The sequence below is a fragment of the Notechis scutatus genome, chromosome 6 (genome assembly GCF_049901735.1).
Source record: "Notechis scutatus isolate UNSWTSFEM ecotype Mainland chromosome 6, rNotScu1.2, whole genome shotgun sequence".
NCBI lineage: Eukaryota > Metazoa > Chordata > Lepidosauria > Squamata > Elapidae > Notechis > Notechis scutatus.
Genome location: NC_142014.1, coordinates 37,439,119 through 37,460,397, shown reverse-complemented (window position 1 = coordinate 37,460,397; position 21,279 = coordinate 37,439,119). Strand labels below are relative to the sequence as shown.

General features: G+C 36.2%; 2 protein-coding genes across 3 annotated transcripts in view; both read left to right on the top strand.

Moving 5' to 3' along the window:
* The window catches only part of PTPRR (protein tyrosine phosphatase receptor type R), an 84,024-nt gene extending 81,083 nt beyond the window's left edge, over positions 1–2,941 (top strand). For both annotated transcript variants that reach the window (XM_087967983.1, XM_087967981.1), the window contains one exon: positions 1,554–2,941. In XM_087967983.1, coding sequence (XP_087824109.1) covers positions 1,554–1,647 — 94 coding nt within the window. In that variant the 3' untranslated portion in view covers positions 1,648–2,941. The remainder of the gene's footprint in view (positions 1–1,553) is intronic.
* A 1,543-nt stretch (positions 2,942–4,484) lies between these two features.
* Positions 4,485–21,279, top strand: part of PTPRB (protein tyrosine phosphatase receptor type B) — a 77,698-nt gene continuing 60,903 nt past the window's right edge. Inside the window, exons 1-2 of the mRNA XM_026667725.2 lie at positions 4,485–4,622; positions 5,653–6,051. Of these exons, the coding sequence (XP_026523510.2) occupies positions 4,547–4,622; positions 5,653–6,051 (475 nt within the window). The 5' untranslated portion in view covers positions 4,485–4,546. The remainder of the gene's footprint in view (positions 4,623–5,652; positions 6,052–21,279) is intronic.

Below are 21,279 nucleotides of genomic sequence, written 5' to 3'. Positions count from 1 at the left end.
AAAGTATCTGGGCCATGTATTTTACTTTTATGGTCAGATTAAATACAGTTCTGCTGTCAATGCTGGAATGAGTCATGGCTGCAGCATTTCTTCGATGTCAGCTGGTGAGACAGGAAGCCTGCGAGGCATTAGAAAAAGGACAGGAAAACCTGCAGTCTGTACATGTGCTCTAGGACCATAACAGGTCACACATTTAGTGTCAGAATGCAAATTCATGGACATTGGCAGTCACATTCAAATTTTTTTAAACGTTTGAAGATGCACGTTGCTTGTTCTGAATTTTAAATTGGTAAATAGTTCAAGGGCTGGGGCAGCATCTTCTGAAGAAAGGCAAACAAAATAAAAAAATCTGACTGCTGAACTGCATAGCCCAAAATGTATAATTGAAAAGCAGCAGATAGAGCTCTTCCAACTTTGAGCTTTGGATGTATTTTACAAATAAATGCAACATGCAAATGATTCAGATTAGGCTTAGTATCGGTTACTAAAAAATAAAACGTGATGACACCACTACTATAGTTAGTTAACTTTAGCCAAAAAAAAATCAGCTTTTCTTCCTATATAAAGGAATAATGCTCTGTAGTTGGACAATGTGATTGTGGCAAGATTGTATACATTGGCTGTTACATTCCACTGTGTATTATTTGTCAAGGGAATGACATGAGCACAAATATTTAAGTTCTCATTATGTCTTTGTCTGAAAAGAATTTCAGCAGTAATTGTATTCACAATAGATGCCAGAAGTAAGCTATGTTCATCATTTTTTACAGACAAAAACCTGGACAACTGTTTCATGAAATGTTGGGGTTATAATTTAGTCTAGTTTCTTTTGTTTTCAACAGCAAGTACAACAGCGTTAATTGTGATGGCAGCCTGGTCACCATTTTGCATCTTCCTCAATACTTAGGCCCAAACATCATTTGGAAGTGTAGTGAGGAAAAATGGTGGCTGCCAAATGTCCAGACATTGCCCAGTGCTGCAGAATACTCCAGGTGGAGACTATTCGGGGGGAAAGGAATTAGAAACTCTTTTGTAGGAAAAATTTCTTTTTGTTGTTGTTATTGGAAATAGTGTTCTGAATTTTTTTTCCACTCAGCTGCAACTGTAACTGCATCAGCTGGGCTGCAGACATAGCAATGAGTGCAAAGAACTGAAAATGGTCCCAGAAATAGATGACATTTTCCTGTCACATTTCTGGCACATTTCTGTCATTCTGATTTTGAGGCATGGCAGGGGGAGTTGGATGGTATTTCAAATGATACAATCCCCTGCTAAACTAAATTGGAAATACAGTATGATTAAGCACAGCACAAACAGACTATTTAATTGTGTTGTTTATGTATTAAATTTGTATACTGCCCATTTCACAACTGAAGTGGCACTGCTTACAAAAGGTTAAAAAGATAAATATAAAAACCATTACAATTCATAAAAATTAAATATAAACTAAAAACCAAGAAGATGGATGACACAAGGCTTTAGAGGGGGAAATGCTTTGTATCATCAGTGAGACTTTACCTTTTTATTTTGCTTTGCTTTCTTTTGCTTTTCAGAGGTGGAATGGTCCAAACAAGTGAACAGTATGAATTTGTTCATCATGCGTTGAATCTGTATGAAAGCAGGCTCTCCGCTGAAGCCGTCCAATGAAACCAAGATGGAAAAAATAAACAGGTCACTCTTTTTGAGGTAATTTATTTAATTACCTTCCAGCAACTTCTTCAAGGAGTTGTCAGCTGTAGAAGGAGAAGCAGAGCATTCAACCTGTCAAAGGAATGTGGATCATTTAAAACAAAAAACAAAAAGCATTGAAGATTGATGGACTCTTGTCTTGAATGTATTGTGAGTTCCTGAAACAGTTTTAATGAAGGTTAATATGCTGATGTTACATTGAATTTTTCGCACATATACACACACGTATGTGTGCATATATTAAGGAAGATTTATTTCTGTATTAATAGAATATGAAACACTGACCGTATGTATGTATGTACGTATAACAACTGGATGTGGGAAATTTCATGGAAGATATGTGTATACATGCTTCAATGTTTGCAAAGCCTGTCTTGTGAATACCCAGTCAGATATTCATTTGTACCTGTTAAGTACTACTCCCTATTATGTGGTAAACTTAATTTGGAGCTCCTTGGATTCTTGATTGTAAAAACTGCAAAGGGATAGTTATGAGCAGTAATATCCACAGCATCCTACAGAGAAAAAAATAAATAAATTTGTGGGTTTTTAAATGAATAAAAATCAATAACTATTTTATATGATGACCCTAGTAAATACTCATAAATATTCACTGCAGACAGTGAATTCTGTAAAACATTAGGGAACACAATGGGTAGAACACAAGGACCATTTCCTGTGCAAAACCTATGAGAAAAGATGAAGTTTTTTTTTTAAAGGAATGCATTTTAGTGAAGATTTCTGGGTTCTTTTGAACTTCCATCTAATTTCAGTGGAGCTAAGTCAAGAGAAATTCCTAATAAGTCACATCCAATCTCATTTTGCAAAGTTATGCATTTGTTCAATACCATCTACTGGGTTAAAAACTTTTTGCTCCAGGACAGAATTCTGTGCATATATAACTCATTCAAGCCATTTTACAAACAAATAGAAAAGGATCTTTGTAATATATATTTATATGGTAATTTTTTAAATATTTCTTTGTCTTTTAATTTTGAACAAGTTGTAAACCTTCTACTCACATGCGCGATTGAATGCTTGAAGAAACAAAATCTTGAAAGCCTAATTAAACATAAGGCTTCTTTATTTTTTTTACTTGCCTATTTGTTACTGGCATATAGCTGGCATTCCACCTTCAACAAACTCAAGGGTTTTCAGCGCACAATTTATTCATAGGTTTCCAAAGCAAATGATGTTACCTTTGCTTCATGTAGTCAATAAACTGCATATAAAGATGCTTGTAATTTTTAAATTTTTGTTTCAGTCATTATCATCATTATTGCTACTTTTCTGTTGAAGTATTCAGTGATACAATATTCTGCCTGAGAACATTTCTCCAAGGTCTGTAAATGACTTCCCACTATTCTATCTGGGTAATCAAAAGTAATGTGTAAGAAACCTTTCTGTTCCTATAATCTAATGAACTAGTAGTAGTTCATTACTTTCCTTATTACCAGCAACAGAGAAGCAGATAAGGTTCGAAGGTCAAGCCACGCACAGACTAAGAAAAGAGCTACTGCTATTGAACTCTATTAGAAGTACTACTGGTGACTCCATAACTCCTCTACTTTACTACTTCTACAAACTGCTGATTCCAAACTAATCCAGATTAAAGCAATCAGAATTCTACTTCCTGGATGATACCACAGGAACATTTCTAGACAGGAAGACTAAAAGTGACATACTTGTCTGTAACCCAGTGAAAAATCCGTCTGATTTCCAAAGCAACATATATATTACAAGAGTAGCGCAGTAGCTCAGCAGTTAAGATACTGGGCTTGTCAGCTGGAAAGCTGGCAGCCCAGTTCAAGACCCAAGCACCATATGATGGAGTGAGCTCCTGTCCTTGCCCTACATCCTGACAAACTTGCAGTTCAAAAGCATGCAAATGTGAGTAGATAAATAGGTACCACTTTGGTGAGAAGGTAACAGTGCACCATGACATCATGCTGTCCACATGACTACAGAAATGTCTTTGGACACCACTGGTTCAATGACCTTGACAGGGATAAGTGTCCTGCCCTCTATTGTCAGCAATGACTACTGGAGTAAAATCTGCAGAGACTCCTTTATTTTTTTTTTACCTATGTATTACAAAGCTGAAGCTCCAGAGTTCACAATTCTTGAACTGTGCCACCTTTTTCAGCAATAGCACAATGGAACTAATCAAAATGAGGTACATATAAGAAAATCATCCTTCAGAGCCAGGCTTATTATTTCATGCTTTCTTCCTCGCCTCAAAAAAGTGTGCATCAAAACCAGTCAAAAGGTATTAATTTCGTTCACAACCATTGTTGTTTGATAGAGAAAAATGAATGAAGTGACAGCAAGTTACAACAATAAAAAAATGATGACATGAAGACATGTGAATGCAGCAAGTTAGCACTCAGGGCTGAAATACTCAATTGAATTCATAATGAAGAGACCCAAAGAACATGCTCTTCTTCCTTGTAGGATACAGATAAATCCTATATGGCATCTAAATATATAATGTTTCTAGATTTATACATAACATATCATTACAAAAATCTGGTGGTATTTACAGGACAACACGATATATATTTACACACAAGAACACCTGCAGACAGGCAATTAAGCCAAATTACAGCTCCTCGTCCTTAGCTGAGATCTGCTTTAAATGCTCTGTTTTGCTTGTGTTTTCCTAAATATAAGAGACAGGACAATGAAGAACTATATGAAAATTCAAAGTGATGTAAAACTCCCCCAGAAAACAATTGAATAGAAGGAAATGTTCGTCACTGACTTTTCCTCTTGTGAAACCACATTTCCTTCCTAGCCTTCACTTCACTTATCTGGACTATGCTTGAAAAAAAAAGTGAAGAGAAAGAAAGAAGCAATGGTTGTTGTTAGAGGGAAAATGGGGGCTTTGCTTCATGTTCTAATTTCTACTTCCCTGACCTTTGCAATCTCTGGTAAGTATGACTACAATTTTTCTGTTTCTTTATTTTTCTGGCTGCGATTTCCAGGGGTTACTAGGAGTTTCCACAAGGTTTGTGAAATAGAATAATTAATTTCTAAGCTTTGGTTTATACAACAGAAAGAGAGGGATGGACCATGGAAGCCCATAACTATTTAGATTTTATTCAGAAAGAAAACTAAGTTTGTTTTTTAAAAATTACCTTAAATGTGAGAAATCTGAGATGCTGTCCTGTTTGTCCAATTTTCTGTATTTTCTGAAAGTTATAGTATCACATGCTTATCAAAATATATTATATAGAATATTCTATAAAAATAGAAATGAATAGCAGGAACAAATTGTAACTGGGCATATTATTTCAGGTCATTGATCTATTTAATTGGTACCTTTTTAATGAATATTTGGCAGAAAGAAATAGAATAATTATTATATCATGGTACTATAGTTAGGATTGACTAGATTTTATCTTGGTGAATTTATTTTTTAATTTAACAATTGTGCCTTTGAAATAGGATAGGAAAAAGGGTGTTTAGGAATTGTATTTACAATTAAGAGCATTACAGCCAAGTCAGTATTATGAAAATATATATATTACTAAATAAGTAGAAACAAATATGTGGCCCATAAGGATTAGCAATATATCTGACAGCCATTGCCAGTGAATACTGTGCTACTACAAAATGTGTTAATCTCATCATGTGAATCTACTCTAACTCTGGCTACTCAGTTTTGTAAGGTTTTTGTCGTTTCAGAAAAAGTAAAGGCTGAAATTGACTAAATCTTTATCATTATACATAAAATTGACATTTTGTCCGAACTACTTTGATATACATACATACATACATACATACATACATACATACATACATACATATATATATATATGAATTATTTATATATTAGCATGATAGAAGTGATGACAAAATGAATGAGTTTTAATTTGTGTTTTTGTTATTGTCCTTATTGTACGAATAGTAACTGATGCTCTACTCTGCTACTATGGATTCTTTGTCTCCTTTTTTTAGATAGTTTTCTGATTATCCATGAGCAAAAAGAGCAGTGTATTTATGAAAGTCATAAAATAGCCTATGTGGGAATGTGCAACTTGACCAATAATAATCAGCAGTGGAACTGGTTGCAAGAAGACAAGCTTCTCCATCTTAGAACTGGCCAATGTCTGGCCATCACCAGGTCCAAGGTTGCACATTCCGGCAAAGTGATTATTGCCAACTGCTCTGAGGCTCCTAGCTGGACTTGTTACAGCAGTGAAGGCCTCCTGGAGGTGAAAAACAGCTCTCTCTTCCTGGAGAAACGAAGTTCAAGAGTAGTTGTGAAGAAGGGCAGAAAATATCCCCATAGTTGGAAAAAGCTTGATGTCAATGAGAAAGGAGAGACCATCCATGAAAATCTTTGTTCAAAGATTGGTAAGCAGTTTGTTTGAATGTTTCCTGTCAACTATAAGCACTGGCTGATTTTGAAAGTACAATGACATTTAACTCATAGGTGAAAAATTATTTAGAAGCATTTTAAAAGCTCTTTGAAATAGTTCAACTGTAATGTTTTAAGAATAGTGTTAAGAAATGCCTTCTTAATTATATATGCATATTAGTTATCTTTCTCCGTGCTTTTTCGGTAGCTTTTCATGGCCGTTGTTAAGGATGGTGAACACAAAGATGCATTTCCGTCACAGAAATGAACAGGCCAAGATTAGCAAGGCTTTAAATACATGCTCATGCCACTAGTGTGGGGGGAAAGGGAAGTTGTCTGTTTGCCTGTTGAAATTATACAGCTTAACGTTTCTAATACAAAACCAATCATACTGATAAAAAGAAAAAAAACATGGAACAGTATGCGTACTCCAATATGGTGGATAAAAAAAGCAACAGATGAGAAACACTATTTCCCTGAATGTATGACTGGAATAAACTTTGAATTACAGAATGATTTATTCATATTTCATTCTGTTAGCTACTATGTTGAATCAGCATGTAACCCAAAGCCAGCAAATGTTTTTCTGACTGGTAGGACTGGTATGTTTGATGTTTTGTTTTTCTTAATGACCTGGATCAAAAAAACATTTGAGCTGCTCTATCCATGACCAATGAATATGGTATACTGCATTTCTTTTCCATCTGATCTATTTTGAACAAACATATTCAGGATATAGAATGTAATGATTGATATGCTTGTGATGGTGAACCTATGGCACATGTGCCACAGGTGGCATGCAGACCCCTCTCTGCGGGCACATGAGCCGTCACCCTAGCTCAGCTCCACCACGCATGTGCACATCTCCCGCTGCCCAACTGATTTTCAGATCTCTGCTGCGCATGTGCGGGGGCAGGGTGCATGCGGGAGACACGTGTGGGGAGCAGGGGGAGGTCACATGTGCATGTGCAAGGGAAGCAGGGGAGTCTCATGTACATGCATGGGGGAGCGGGAGGGTCACACGCACATGCGGGGGGGAGCGAGCAGGAGGGGAGTCACAAGCGCATTGCATTATGGGTGCAGGCAAGCTGTCATGTGCATGTGTGCGTACTTTCAGCACATGACAACAAAAAGGTTAGCCATCACTGGCCTATGCAATAGCTTAAAGGTATGAATAATGGTATATGCCAGTAGTGGTATTCAGCTGGTTTACAACGGATCGGGCAAACCGGTGGCAAGACTTTGGCATGGGTCGCTGAACCGGTAGTAAGTTCTGGGAGGCCACGTCCCCCCACCCGGTCCCTCTCCCTCCCGATGCTCGCTCACCCCGCCCGCCTGCCTGACATTCACCTAAGGTATTTTTTTCTTTTTTTTTTCCCCTCCCGATAATCAGCTGTAGATAAGATCAGCTGTTCCGGGATTTCCCTTGCTGAGGCCCAGGAAGGCAAAAAATGGAGGCAGGAGCTCAGTCCCCCCCCTCCATTTTTTGCCTTCCAGAACCCCTGAGGAGCCTTAGGGGAGCAAAAACGCCCCCCCAGAGGCTTCTCTGAAGCTAGGAAGCTCCCAAAACGGAGCTTGGAGGAGTGCTGCATGCCCCTCACATGCTCTGTTCCTTTTCTTCCTGAGCCCCAGAGGAGCCTTAGGGGAGCAAAAATGACTCCCAGAGGCTCCTCTGTGGCTAAGAAGCTCCCAAAAATGGGTGGGAGCTGCAAAAAAGCCACACCCACCCAGTCACATGGCCATGCCCACCAAGCCACACCCCCAGAACCAGTAATAAAAGTTTTTGAATGCCACCACTGGTATATGCCAACCAGAAAATGATAATTGAACAATCATTGTACTCTCCAGATTAATACATTGACTGTAGTACATAGGATAGAAGAGGCTCTATCATTGAAACTCCTTCATTTGATTTTCTGTTTGATCAGATTAATACTTTAAGCTCTATATGTTTTAGTATTCTTTGGGCTGAATGGTTATGACCATCACAGGTCCAAACTTATTATTTACTTTAAAAATTATGTGTACTTGTTTTAGTGAAGAAAGCATTAATATATTAAATATATATGCCTGGATCCAATTATAACTTTGTTGTTGCTCTAATTATTTATAAATAATTTTGAACCCCAAAATACAAATAAAATATTAACAAACAATATGAGAGCTTCATGTTCCATTCGAAATAAAGAAAAGAACATCCAAATCAGGCCATAGCTTAAGTAGATCTCTTTGTGGAAAACTTAATACCTGAAGGATATTGAATAAATTATGTATTTAAATCAGCTACATCTTTTCCTGGGCCTGGTTATTTACACAGTGAGGACTTCCAGTATTCAAGTATTCAGTATTCCTTTATTGAAGGAAAAAGGCACAGAACTCTATCCATGCAATATAGTTGGTAAATCTATAAGCAAAAACATGTAAAACACTTAGCATCTCAGAGATCTGTAGATATGGCAGTGTGAATAAGAACAAATGAGAGATCATGAGTTGTTGGATGAATAGTTGGTTTTTCCCAGAGGATTTTAAGGGATTGGATGGATTGATACAATATAAAATGAAATATGAGACAGCCTAGGTCAGCTACTACAGGTGAAACTCGAAAAATTAGAATATTGTGCAAAAGTTCATTTATTTCAATAATGCAACTTAAAAAGTAAAACTAATATATGAGATAGACTCATTACATGCAAAGCAAGATAGCTCAAGCCGTGATTTGTCATAATTGTGATGATGATGGCTTACAGCTCAAAAAAAACCCAAATCCACAATCTCAGAAAATTAGAATATTACATGCAGTCAATAAAACAAGGATTGTACATAGAACAATATCGGACCTCTGAAAAGTATAAGCATCCATATGTACTCAGTACTTGGTTTGGGCCCCTTTTGCAGCAATTACTGCCTCAATGAGGTGTGGCATGGAAGCTATCAGCCTGTGGCACTGCTGAGGTGTTATGGAAGACCAGGATGCTTCAATAGCGGCCTTCAGCTCTTCTGCATTGTTCGGTCTCATGTCTCTCATCTTTCTCTTGGCAATGCCCCATAGATTCTCTATGGGGTTCAGGTCAGGCGAGTTTGCTGGCCAGTGAAGCACAGTAATCCCATGGTCATTGAACCAGGTTTTGGTGCTTTTGGCAGTGTGGGCAGGTGCCAAGTCCTGCTGGAAAATGAAGTCAGCATCCCCATAAAGCTCATCTGTGGAAGGAAGCATGAAGTGCTCCAAAATCTCCTGGTAGACGGCTGCATTGACCTTGGACTTAATGAAGCACAGTGGAGCAACACCAGCAGATGACAACACAGACTGTGGAAATTCACACTGGACTTCAAGCATCTTGCAGTGTGTGCCTCTCCATTCTTCCTCCAGACTCTGGGACCTTGGTTTCCAAATGAGATGCAAAAGTTGCTCTCATCAGAAAAGAGGACTTTGGACCACTGAGCAACAAACCAGGTCTATTTTTCTTTAGCCCAGGTAAGATGCTTCTGACGTTTGTTGTGCAGAAGCGGCTTGACAAGAGGAATACGACATTTGAAGCCCAAGTCCAGGATCCATCTGTGTGTGGTGGCTCTTGATGCACTGACTCCAGCCTCAGTCCACTTCTTATGAAAGTCCCCAACATTTTTGAATGGCCTTTTCCTGACAATCCTCTCCAAGCTGCGGTCATCCCTGCTCCTTGTGCACCCTTTTCTTCCACACTTTTCCCTTCCACATAACTTTCTATTAATGTGCTTTGATACAACACTTTGGGAACATCCAACTTCTTTTGCAATTACCTTTTGAGGCTTTCCCTCCTTATGGAGGGTGTCAGTGATGGTTTTCTGCACAACTGTCAGGTCAGCAGTCTTTCCCATTATTGTGCTTCCTACTGAACCAGACTGAGAGACCATTTAAAGGATCAGGAACCCTTTGCAGGTCTTATGGCTTAATTATCTGATTAGAGTGGGACATTTTGAGCCTAGAATATTGAACCTTTTCACAATATTCTAATTTTCTGAGATTGTGGATTTGGGGTTTTCATGAGCTGTAAGCCATCATCATCTCAATTATGGCAAATCACGGCTTGAATTTTCTTGCTTTGCATGTATTGAGTCTATCTCATATATCAGTTTCACCTTTTAAGTTGCATTACTGAAATAAATGAACTTTTGCACGATATTCTAATTTTTCAAGTTTCACCTGTATGTTGGCTCTAGACAGGGTTACACATTCCCTGAAAGAGCATGGTTTCTCCTGGATTCACAGTTCCTGCTTGATCTGGGATTGCTCCGCCCAGCTTCAGTTACTGCTTCTTTCTGAGTGGGTGGCCTTAGCAAAAGTTACCTCTGCCTTCATCACCTTGGGCTACTGTTCAACTTTTTTGGGTACAACTAAAGACCAGTTGGAAACTACAGTTGGTATAGAATGTGGCTGCCCACTTCCTGGTGGGGTAGTTAGAGTTCCTATGGCTGGGTGCCATTATTTCCGTAGGTACTGGATTGCCTGCCAATAAATTTCCAAGTAAAATACAAAACATGAGTGTTAACCTATAAAACCCAGACAGGCTTGTCTATCTTTGAGACCATCTTTTCCAAACAGAGCCTAAAACCATCTTGATGAATTGTTCCATTTGGAAATGGGAATATAATTAGTTATTGTATCTTCTGTTTAACCATTTATATTTACTGTTTACAACACATTTACTCATAAATAAGTTCCTTTGAATTTTTGTGGATTTTAGTGGAAGTTCAGTGATATTTGCTGATAGGATAAGATAAAAGCCTTATTTCTTGGAATAGATTTCATTGAGAATAAATTTTATTTCTTGGAATAAATTTCACTGAATTTACCAAGTTCATATGCATTTGCTTACACTGTATATTTATTGATATCACCAAAATATTGAAATACAACTATTATTACAGTTTCTTAGGAAATGTTACTTTACACATTTATTTGAAATTTCTTCCTTACAAGTGCTAGGTGTTTGAATTAGGACTGTAGATATGTCAGAAAGTGGAAGTACTGAAAATATAATCAATTTTTAATTTTTAAAAATTAATGATATTAAAATATATCTTTGTATTTTAAGAGGTTTGACCAGCAGCCGACTGACATTAATAATTATTTCTATAACTTGAAAACTTCTTTGACTCCTATGAGAAGAAAGTTTTAGACATTAAGCTTGACATGAGCAATTTTACATATACGTTATATCCTCCTTTTGTTTGGTCTGCAAACTTAACCAGACAAAACAGAGGATAAGAAAAAAATAGCATATGAACAAAATGACTGATATGAGTTAAGAAGAACTGGCAATAAGACAGCAACAAAATTTCTCCCAATTATTCCTCTCTTGATTCAGTGAGTTCCATTCAGCAGTTGAAATAAATGAGCATAATTGCATTTGGTATTCTTTGTGCATTCAGACTTTTTCCTAACTTTAATATACTATAGTAGTACATTATTAGTACAAATAATATTTCTATATAATTACATTATATAATCATTATATTAATGTAAGAATAATATTGGTGCTGGTTTTCTCTAATCTTGCCTTCAGAGTAGCATTCAGTCAGCAGAAAAGAAAGGCCCTAGCCTAAAACAATAAGTTAGCAAGTCACTTTTACTATATTTGAAGTTTACTTTTAAGCCATATGAATAGTTCCTTGTGCAGATTTCAAATCTAATTTGGAACACACAATTTTGAAAGTAGTTTGGCAACATGAAACTTTAGAAGATAGGTTCTATCACTCTTTTTCCATAGCTAATAAAATTAGTTATGATTTTAGAGTTTAGCCATAACTCCCATTTTATGAATTTCTTCTGCTCTTTTTCATTTCTTGTATCTATCTTCTGTTTTTAACTGATTTTAATAAATCCAATCAAAGTTCACAATAAAATAATCAAACAAATATTCAAATGTAATAGATGAAAATTTGGCCTTTAGGTAAGGAAATGTAGCTATATTGCTCTTTGAAAGATTGAAACCTGAGTAAAAAATTTCTCGAATCAAGCTGAGATATGGATTTTAAAAGACATAATTTTAGACCAGACTTTTCAAAGTGTATCAGTAGTTTGGGAACAGAAGGAAACATTACATTTATGAGAATGTATAAAATATTTAATTTATTTACCTAATCAACATAAAAGACCCATTGTCTTTTACATGATGCATTTATCATCATGAGTAACTCAGTTTATTCTTATTTATTAAGAAGGCCAGACCAGGCAATCTTCCATTGCTAAGAGCCACCATTCTCAGAGACCCATGGAGTACAACAGCCATGTGGCCAGAAATTTGCTGTCCTTTTATGTTCATTTGTTTATTTATTAAATTTATATATTGCCATCTCAGTATTGAAGCAACTCTTTGTTTTTGTATTGAAGTGGTTGTTAAACTAGTTATCTAATTTGTCTAGTAAGATTTTAAACAGGTGTGGTAAGTCAGTTGTTAAAAAGACACCACAGAAGGTCTATGCTTTGGTAGTTCAAGCCTTACCACCGTGTCATGGAATGAGTTCCCACTTGCCTAAGCTCCTACCAACCTAGCAGTTTGAAATCATGTAAATGCAAGTAGATAAATAGGTCCACTTCAGTGGGAAGGTAATAGCGCTCCATGTTTCTCCATACACCCTGTGCTGCAGCCTGGCCACATGACTACAGAAACATCTTCAGACAGCACTGGCTCAATGGCCTAGAGACCAGCACCGCCCCATAAAGTTGGCTATGACTAGTGGAACAAAACTCATAGGAATTCCTTTTTTTAACCTTTATTTTAGATTTTACACTGTTTTGTCCATATTTTTTTTAAATCTGAAGTCAGTTGAATGTTTGAAGGAACTATCATGCCACAGCAATATATATTTTTCTACAGTACTACAAAGAATGAAAGATTAGAAGTTGAACCTCAAATATATTCATGAACAAAGCAGAAAAATTCATGTGTAGCAAAATCCCATGTAGACAGAGAGGTAGGAATCTGACTTGTGAGTAATAGAAAACAAACTGTGGACTCCAAATATGTTTACAACCTGCTACAGGATGCTGGTGCCTTCCCCTCACCACAATGTGAAATAGTTAAGAGTGCTGATATGGGGAAAAAACAACTCTCAAAACATTTGAACTATATGCTAGGCTGAGTAATATGCAAGAAATTTTCAACAGGGAACATTTGTCACTGAAAAGGACTTCACAAGAATACATATCTTGAATAAAATGGAAGTTTTGTTTTATTGGAAACATTAAACATGCCTGACAATATTTTTCAAAGAAGTTTATTTCAGGATGAACATTCACCGACTGCTTCTTTTAAAAGAGCAGAAATCATAGGTTGGCATTCTAAACCTTCATAATTATATGCCAAGTGATCATATTTGGAAACACTGGCTCCTTATAACCCACTAATTACATTTTTAAAGGGAATCTTCAAGCTAAAATTGTTATATGTAGTAAGCAGCCTAGTATTGTGGCAACAAAACAAAGTTTTGTTGTGCTTGAAACTCTGTTTTTAGGAGTCAGGTGTTTCTGACAAAACAGATTCCAGAGTGCTATAAGAAGTATGGTATTTTCTCTTAGAGGAAGTTGAAAAAAATGCAGTTGTAACCAACATTCAGCCATTCAAATAGTGGGGCCTTAAAATTTCACAGAGTGAACATTACTTTTCCAACATAAAAAATATTACATTATTTTACAATGAATGAGGAGGAAGAAAAATGAATTGTAATAATTGATTTCTGTACTAAATTCTGTCATCTCTGAAAGATAAACTCTTTAAACTATAATCCATTGTCAGACATTTGTCATTCATATCCACCATTTACTTGTTAAACAGCAAACATTTGTTGACAGCAACCTGTAAACAGTTTATTATATTATAATTATAATAATATTATAATTCTTGACCAATCAGATTGACTATGGAAATTCTCAGTCATCCAGGCCATGGTTGTCCCAAAGGTGCTTCTTTAAAGCTTCTTGGGTAAGAAGCAAAATGTCTTCAAGGAAAAACAAAGTCCAGTTGCCTTTTGAAAACGCATCTATGGGACAACCAACCAGATTGTGATTATCACCCCAAATGTAGCCTGTTTCTGCTATAGCAGAAATCATCTGCTTGCCAAAATGATACTATTAGTTTCTGGGATGGTTTCCTGTCATGTGCCATAATAGTGGATCATGGTTTTCATACTTTCATCTACTTAAGTTAAAGATTAAAAATAGATGGATTTCGAAAGATGACAAGCCGGCTTTTAGAGAATGATGATGCGATGATATTGATGAGATTTTGGATGGCTGAATCAAAAAACATCCAGACAATTTATGTAACTGTCACAAAGTTAATACTTTCTGACAAATATCTAAATTAATCTGATTGATGATTATATGCCATCAAGTCCGTGTCAATACTTAACTACAACACAGTAAAAAAAAAAATAAGTTCTTTTCATGGTTTATATTGCCACCATAACTGAGCTAGTTCATTCACCTTGTTGCTTGTTACCTTCCTTTTCTCTTTCATCTTTCACAATATTATGGATTTTTCAAGAAAGCTAGGTTTTTTTCATTGTATGCCCAAAATCTCATAATTTGAGCTATTTGTGTTTCAAGTGGGAACTCTGGATTTCTATGAATCAGTTATCACCTCAGTGGTGGCATACCCGTTCATGGTTGGGTTTTCCTTTTGAGTTCAGATATCTGTTGGGAGACTCCTTGTATTTCCAGGTCTGTTTCTATCATTGATGTCTTTACAGAAGTCATTGCAATACTACTACTTGTCACTTCTAACAGCTCTCTGAAATTATTTGTTAAGTTCCTTCCTGAGATCTTTTCTTTCTTGTCTTTGGCTTCTTTCTTGGAAAGTTCCACTGTTTATTCCGACATTCAATCTGCTGTCTTCTGTTTCTTGTCTTTGGCAGAAATTAATAAATTGTTTTCCCACTTCATTGTAATTTCTTTAGTCATAGAATCTGATTGTGTTTTCTTCTGTGTTATTTCCAATTTTGGAATTCCAGTTTCCAATCACAAGCTGCACTTCTTGTTTACATGTTGTAGCAATATCAGATTGAAGTTGATCATAATGCTCATCAACTCCTCTTCTTCTGCATTAATGACTGGAACATAAACAATCAATATATAAAAGAATTTTTCACTAAGTCTAATTCGTATTATTTGGTTATTGATTGCATTGTATCCAATACTATCCTTGCAATATCCTTTCTATTACAGCATTTTTTTCTTTCCTGCATGGCATCAGTAGCAAGATAGCTTTAAACTTGTACATCATAAATGTTATTGATATTTTGAAAGTCATTTTTTTCAAAGTATCGAAGGGTCCCATCATCCAGCACGATATCATCAATCACTTTTATGTACATGCATGTGATTGTCTTGCTAAAATACAAGTATGCTTTATGATGATCTTCTCCTACACAGTATGAACTTATCCTTTGCCATTTTCACTAAAATATTCATTCACCTTGAGTATCTTCATATGTCATATCTGCTCATTATAGGTTACTTTATCTAGTAAGATAGGATGAACTTCATACCTTGGGTAAGCCTGCCAAACTTATATTTTGACAAGTCTGAGAGAACATGTTAGTCTACTACAGTAAAAAGTAACTTGTTTTCCAACAATTGTCCTAAAGGTACTTTAAGGTACTTTTCAAAAGGCACCCGGATTTTCTTGGATGAAGAAAAACTGAAGAAGCTTCTTGGATGGGAAGTAAACATTTTCAAAGAAAAAAAATACCCAAGAAAGTCCAGTTGCATTTTGAAAAACATATTTGGTCCAACCATGACCTGGATAATTGAGAATCTCCATAGACATTTTTCCAACAAGTTATTTACATATCACCTGTTATGATTTCCCTAAACATGGTACACTTCAGATGTGCTAGGACTACGATGCCCAGAAATCCCAGTCAGTTGAAAATGAGCTGGATATAATACTTTAAATTGTAAAAGGCTAAAGTAGAAACTCACAGGGTTATATTCCCAGAGCAAAAAAAAATATGCATGTATAGCCTGATGAATAGCAGAGAAAGTTGGGGAGAAATAAGAATAGCCATGATAGCCATTAACTAATTCACTATATGCATTTTGAATCAATTGGTTGTTCTATCTGGGAAATATGATATCAATAACCATACTGAAATGACTTTTCCTATTTTTGAGTAAGACACAATAAAATCATTATACTATTTTGGGCATCTTGATTGTTTGTCAATATACTATGTTTATTTGAATTTCATGGAATATGGACAATTTTCTTGTAAGGTAATCTCTATTTTATCAATCCTAGCATTAAGAAAAGTGGTGATTTGCAGCACAGATTAGTATCTCATGGACTGTAGTGATCACTATGGCATATGAAAGATTGCATCTTGAAATGTAAAAGGAATAAATGATAAAAAGCATGAAATCATAAATAAAATTGATTTACTTTGTTTTATTAAAATTTATTTTAAGTAATTAAAAGAGATATGGTTCTATGAAACCAAGAGAAAGGGGAAGGATGAAATAGGTATGAATGAAGATAGTCTGATCTTCTACAGAAGAATTAAATAGTACATAAGAAAGTGAAGGTGTACATTTCTGAAAATAAGGACTAAAAATTTCAAAAATAGTGAATAAGTGTAGTCTATTGTGTCTACATATAAACGTAAGAATTCATATGTTGGTGACAGCTGCATATCATGTTACAATTGATTGCAATAATGAAAGAATCAGCAATTAGTTTTGCAGAAAACTATGGGATATTCTGAATTCATGCAATTGGAAGTGGAGGTAGGGAAAGAGGAATTATTCTGTAACTATGAGAGAACAAGAGAATACAGAACAAATGATTGGGCCATTTGGAAACCCAAAAGTGAATCAGTATGGAAACAGTCTGGATGGGAATCCTAATAGAGAAGTCAGAGAACTAGTGAATGCGGGATATACCATTTTTGATCATTAAGAGAGGATCTTGGGAAAAGATAAACAAGGAAGATAAGGAAAGAAATGAAGGAAACAAGGATGAGAGTAGAATTGATGCACAGAGAGAAAATGTAAGTCCTATATGAAAAGGAGGTTAGCTTAATTTCTCAGTGGAAAAAGGGAAATATGTGAAAACTGCATGTTACAGAACACTATAGAAGGCCATAGAGTTAAGGTAACATTTGGAACATATTTGAAATTCGATTTGATTTGAAGATATGAAAAATGATACTTGAATGATGTAAAAGACCTACAGGTAAAAAAGAGATTGCTGCAAAACATAAGGATGACAGAAAGATATTGTATAATATGTATAATGAAGAACATGATATTTGTGAATTATGTAAGCTAAAAATACAAAGATAACTAAAATTAAAAAACACAGAAGAAATGTGATCAATTTTGATGGAAATGTAACAAATTTCCAGCAGAATAAATGGAACTTAAAATAAAAGAAATAAAATGGTGAGGTGAAACTCAAGTTAGAGAATGTGGGCAGGAATATTTTAGAAATGTTCATGGGAAATGATGCTGATTATTGTCAGGCAAGAATTGAGACAATGCTATAAATTTTACCATCCAACAAATGTGTATGTATGTATTGATTCAACTCCATCAACCAATCAAGAAATGACAACACAGCCAACCTGCCCACCAGTATATATAGGGAGATGGCAGCTCTGATCACGCTTTGCTCACACAAGCAAGAAACTGAAGGCCCCAGCCTGAAGATGGCGAGTGGGACCTCGTCGAAACATTGCCAAAATGCTCTCAATCTTACATGGGAAAAGACCCGAACATACAACATCATCACATGACGTATCGTGAGTTTTTTTCCCTTCGCTAAACCAGGAATGGGCATGGCCAGCACATGATGCATCCAACCCAGGCCACAAGTTTGACACCCCTGGTGAAGATGGTGCAACTGACAACATATTAAAACAAGGATATGATTTACCTGTGATTGTATGCCTCTTTTAAAAGGTGTGAGGACTGCATACATGCCAAATAATTGGAAGAATGCTGGTATCATCCCCCTCTACAAAAATCCCCCCCTTGGAAGACTGAATACTAAAACTGAATGGATAAAAAAAGGATTTGGTAGAATTCTGAACAAAAAAACCCACAAGAGATAACAATGAACAAAACTTGGGAAATGCAAAGCAACGTTATGGCAGACAGAGCAGATTTTTGATCTTCAGCAGATCACAGAAAAATAAGTGACAGTGAAACACTTGACTCATAGAACATTTTATTAGAAATGGAGATAAAGATTAGTTGCTGAATATAAAATAAATATGTGACAGAAGTAAAACATGTAAAAGAATAAATGGAATCCTTAATTCATTGTTAGGAGAAGTATTAAGCAAATGATGCACTGTTGGCTATTGTAATTATGGATAAATGTAATAGAAATGCATATGGTTATCATGGCAGGGGTGGGATTCAAATTTCTTAACAACCGGTTCTGTGGGCATGACCTAATTTGTGGGTGTGGCTTGGTGGTCATGTGACTGGGGTGGGAGTGGCTTGCTGAATGGGTGTGGCTAGGTGGTCATGTGACTGGAGAGGCCCAGGCAGATGGCCATGTGACTGGCAAACCAAATTTAAGTGGTCCTTGCTTAATGGCCAAGTCCTCACTTAGTGGCCAGTTGCTTAGCAAGTGTTTTTTGCCAGTTTCCAAGGCCTGAGGAACCCTGGGGAGGGCAGGGCGAGGCCCGGGCAGTTGGCCATGTGACTAGCAAACCAAATTTAAGTGGTCCTCGCTTAATGACCACTTAGTAGCCAGTTGCTTAGCTTTTTGCCAGTTTCCAAGGCCAGGGGAACCCTGGAGAGGGTAAGGCGAGGCTCGGGCAGCTACAAGGAGCTATGGGGAGGGCAAGGCAAGGCTCAGGCAGCTACAGGGAGCTAGGGGGAGCTATGGGGAGCTACGTGGAACTCAAAGTAGATTTGAAAATGACTATTAAAAAGTCTATAAAAAAGATGTTGCACTGTGTATATAAAAGAATGGCTGATATTTTCATAATTACAATTCATTAACTGAAAAAGAAACGCTTAAAATGGAAATACTATTAACAAACCAAGGGAGTTTGTTATTTTGTGCCAGTAGTGGCACAAAAATCTTTCCTAGCCAAGACTACTTACCTGGACCAACAGTCCCTAATGGAATGCTCTCTCTCTATAGCAGACCTAACCTTTTTAGAATGCAGCTTAAAAATGTACTGAAGCTTTTTACAGCCTTATGCAGATATATATAGTACAAAAAAAAAAGATAATAGTACAAAATTATCTAAGAAGTTAGATTAAGAATGGAATTGATAGGCAATTCTGAAATTTATTCCTCAGTTTAAAAAACTGGAATATATGAATTCAGTATTGGGCTTCCTCTAGTATAGCTATTCAAGAGGATGTAGTGTCAAGGTTAGAAAAAATGGTAAAGCAACATATAGATTTAAATTTTAAAACCAGAAATATTTTTGTTGGCACCCACATAAATAAAGGGAGTACAATACATATTTAATGTTACATGTATTAACAGCAGTTAGAATTATGTCTGCACAACAGTAGAAAAATGAAGAGATCCCCATAGATGAAAATGAAATTTAAAAATTACAATGTGCAGAAATGGATAGAGATAAGAGGTAGAAATTAGGTGGAGAATGATCATTGCTATGTATGAATTAAATACAGAAGGTTGATAATTATAAATATGCTGATATAATTAACAAAATTAGAAATAAGCCAATACAAAGAAATTTAAATAATGTTTCTGTTACACTGCTGTACTTATTGATATTTGCTTTGCTTTTTCATTTATGAAATATTTTATATTCCTTTATAATATAAGTATAATAGAATTACAGAGGTCAGGTTAAGTAAAGATACATTGTTATAGAATAGATTGGTGATGATGAAATGAACATTATAAAGTAGATTAAGTAAAATGGCGATTTGCTTGCATAAAATATTAAAGTCTAGTAAATAATTAATAATAGTAATAATATAAATATATATAGTGGATTTATGATAGAAGGATTAATGCAAATTGGAAGGCAAAGACTGCAGAGACTGAGTACAAGTGATTTGTACCAACTGATACACTGTATGTAACTGAAGATGGTTTATGTTTTATATTTGTTTTGTTTGTTTAAAAAAAATAAAAAACTTTTATTTAAAAAAATTCCATTTATGTATGCATGCATGCATGCATGCATGCTTGCAGGTTTTTGTTACATTGTTGCTATATATTGATTTAAGCAGAAACAGATAATGTATGACAACAATGTAACAAGAAGTTGCCTGCCTCATTTTTGGTAAGTTGCTTTTTTATTTATGTATTTATTTTTTTAGTATCTGTTTTTGTTTTTATTAATCATAAAAACAAAACAGATACTAAATAAATAAATACATAAATAAAAATTATTTTACTATTCATCTTGATGTTTCTTTCTCCTTTGTTTTTTCCTATTGGGAAAAAGCAAATCAGAAACAAGTATTTATATATAACAGCAATGTAACATTTTGTTTCCATTTATGTGACATTGATGCTATATATAGATATTTGTTTCTGATTTGCTTTTTCTCAATAGGAAAAAACAAAGGAGAAAGGAACATCAAAATGAATAGTAAAATAATATTTATTTATTTATTTATTTATTTATTTAGTATCTGTGTTGTTTTTATGATTAATAAAAACAAAAACAGATACTAAAAAAAATACATAAATACATAAATAAAAAAAGCAACTTACCAAAAATGAGGCAGGCAACTTGGCTAGCCAGCTATGCCAGGGTCCTCCTCAGTCTTCAAGCTTGCTGCACCCAGGACGGCTGGCCCAGAAATCGCCACTCGACCAGGCTGGTAGCAGTGGCGGCAGCAGCAGGAGAAGGTAGGCAACTGGCGGGGCTTGCTGCTTTGCCTCCTCACTCACCAATCCGTGGTGGGAAGGCAAGGCAACAACAATGGAGGGCCACAGGTGAGGGAAGATGGCGGCGGGTGAGGCAGGGAGCATCAGCGAGGGCGGTGCGCATCCCGGGAGTTGGCACTCAACTGGGGCTGGCAGCGGCAGGTAGGTGACTGGGTCGTACTTACCGATCCATGTCTTCGGAGGCCGGGGTAGGCAGTCCGGGCGGGCGAGGACAGCTAGTGGCTGGGTCTTGCATCTTCTTTAATGGCAGGCAAGGCAGGCAGGCAGGGCCTGGGAGGCAGGCCGGCCAGGCGAGGACGGTTAGCTGCGGTGGTGACTGGGGCTTGCGGCTTGCCCCAG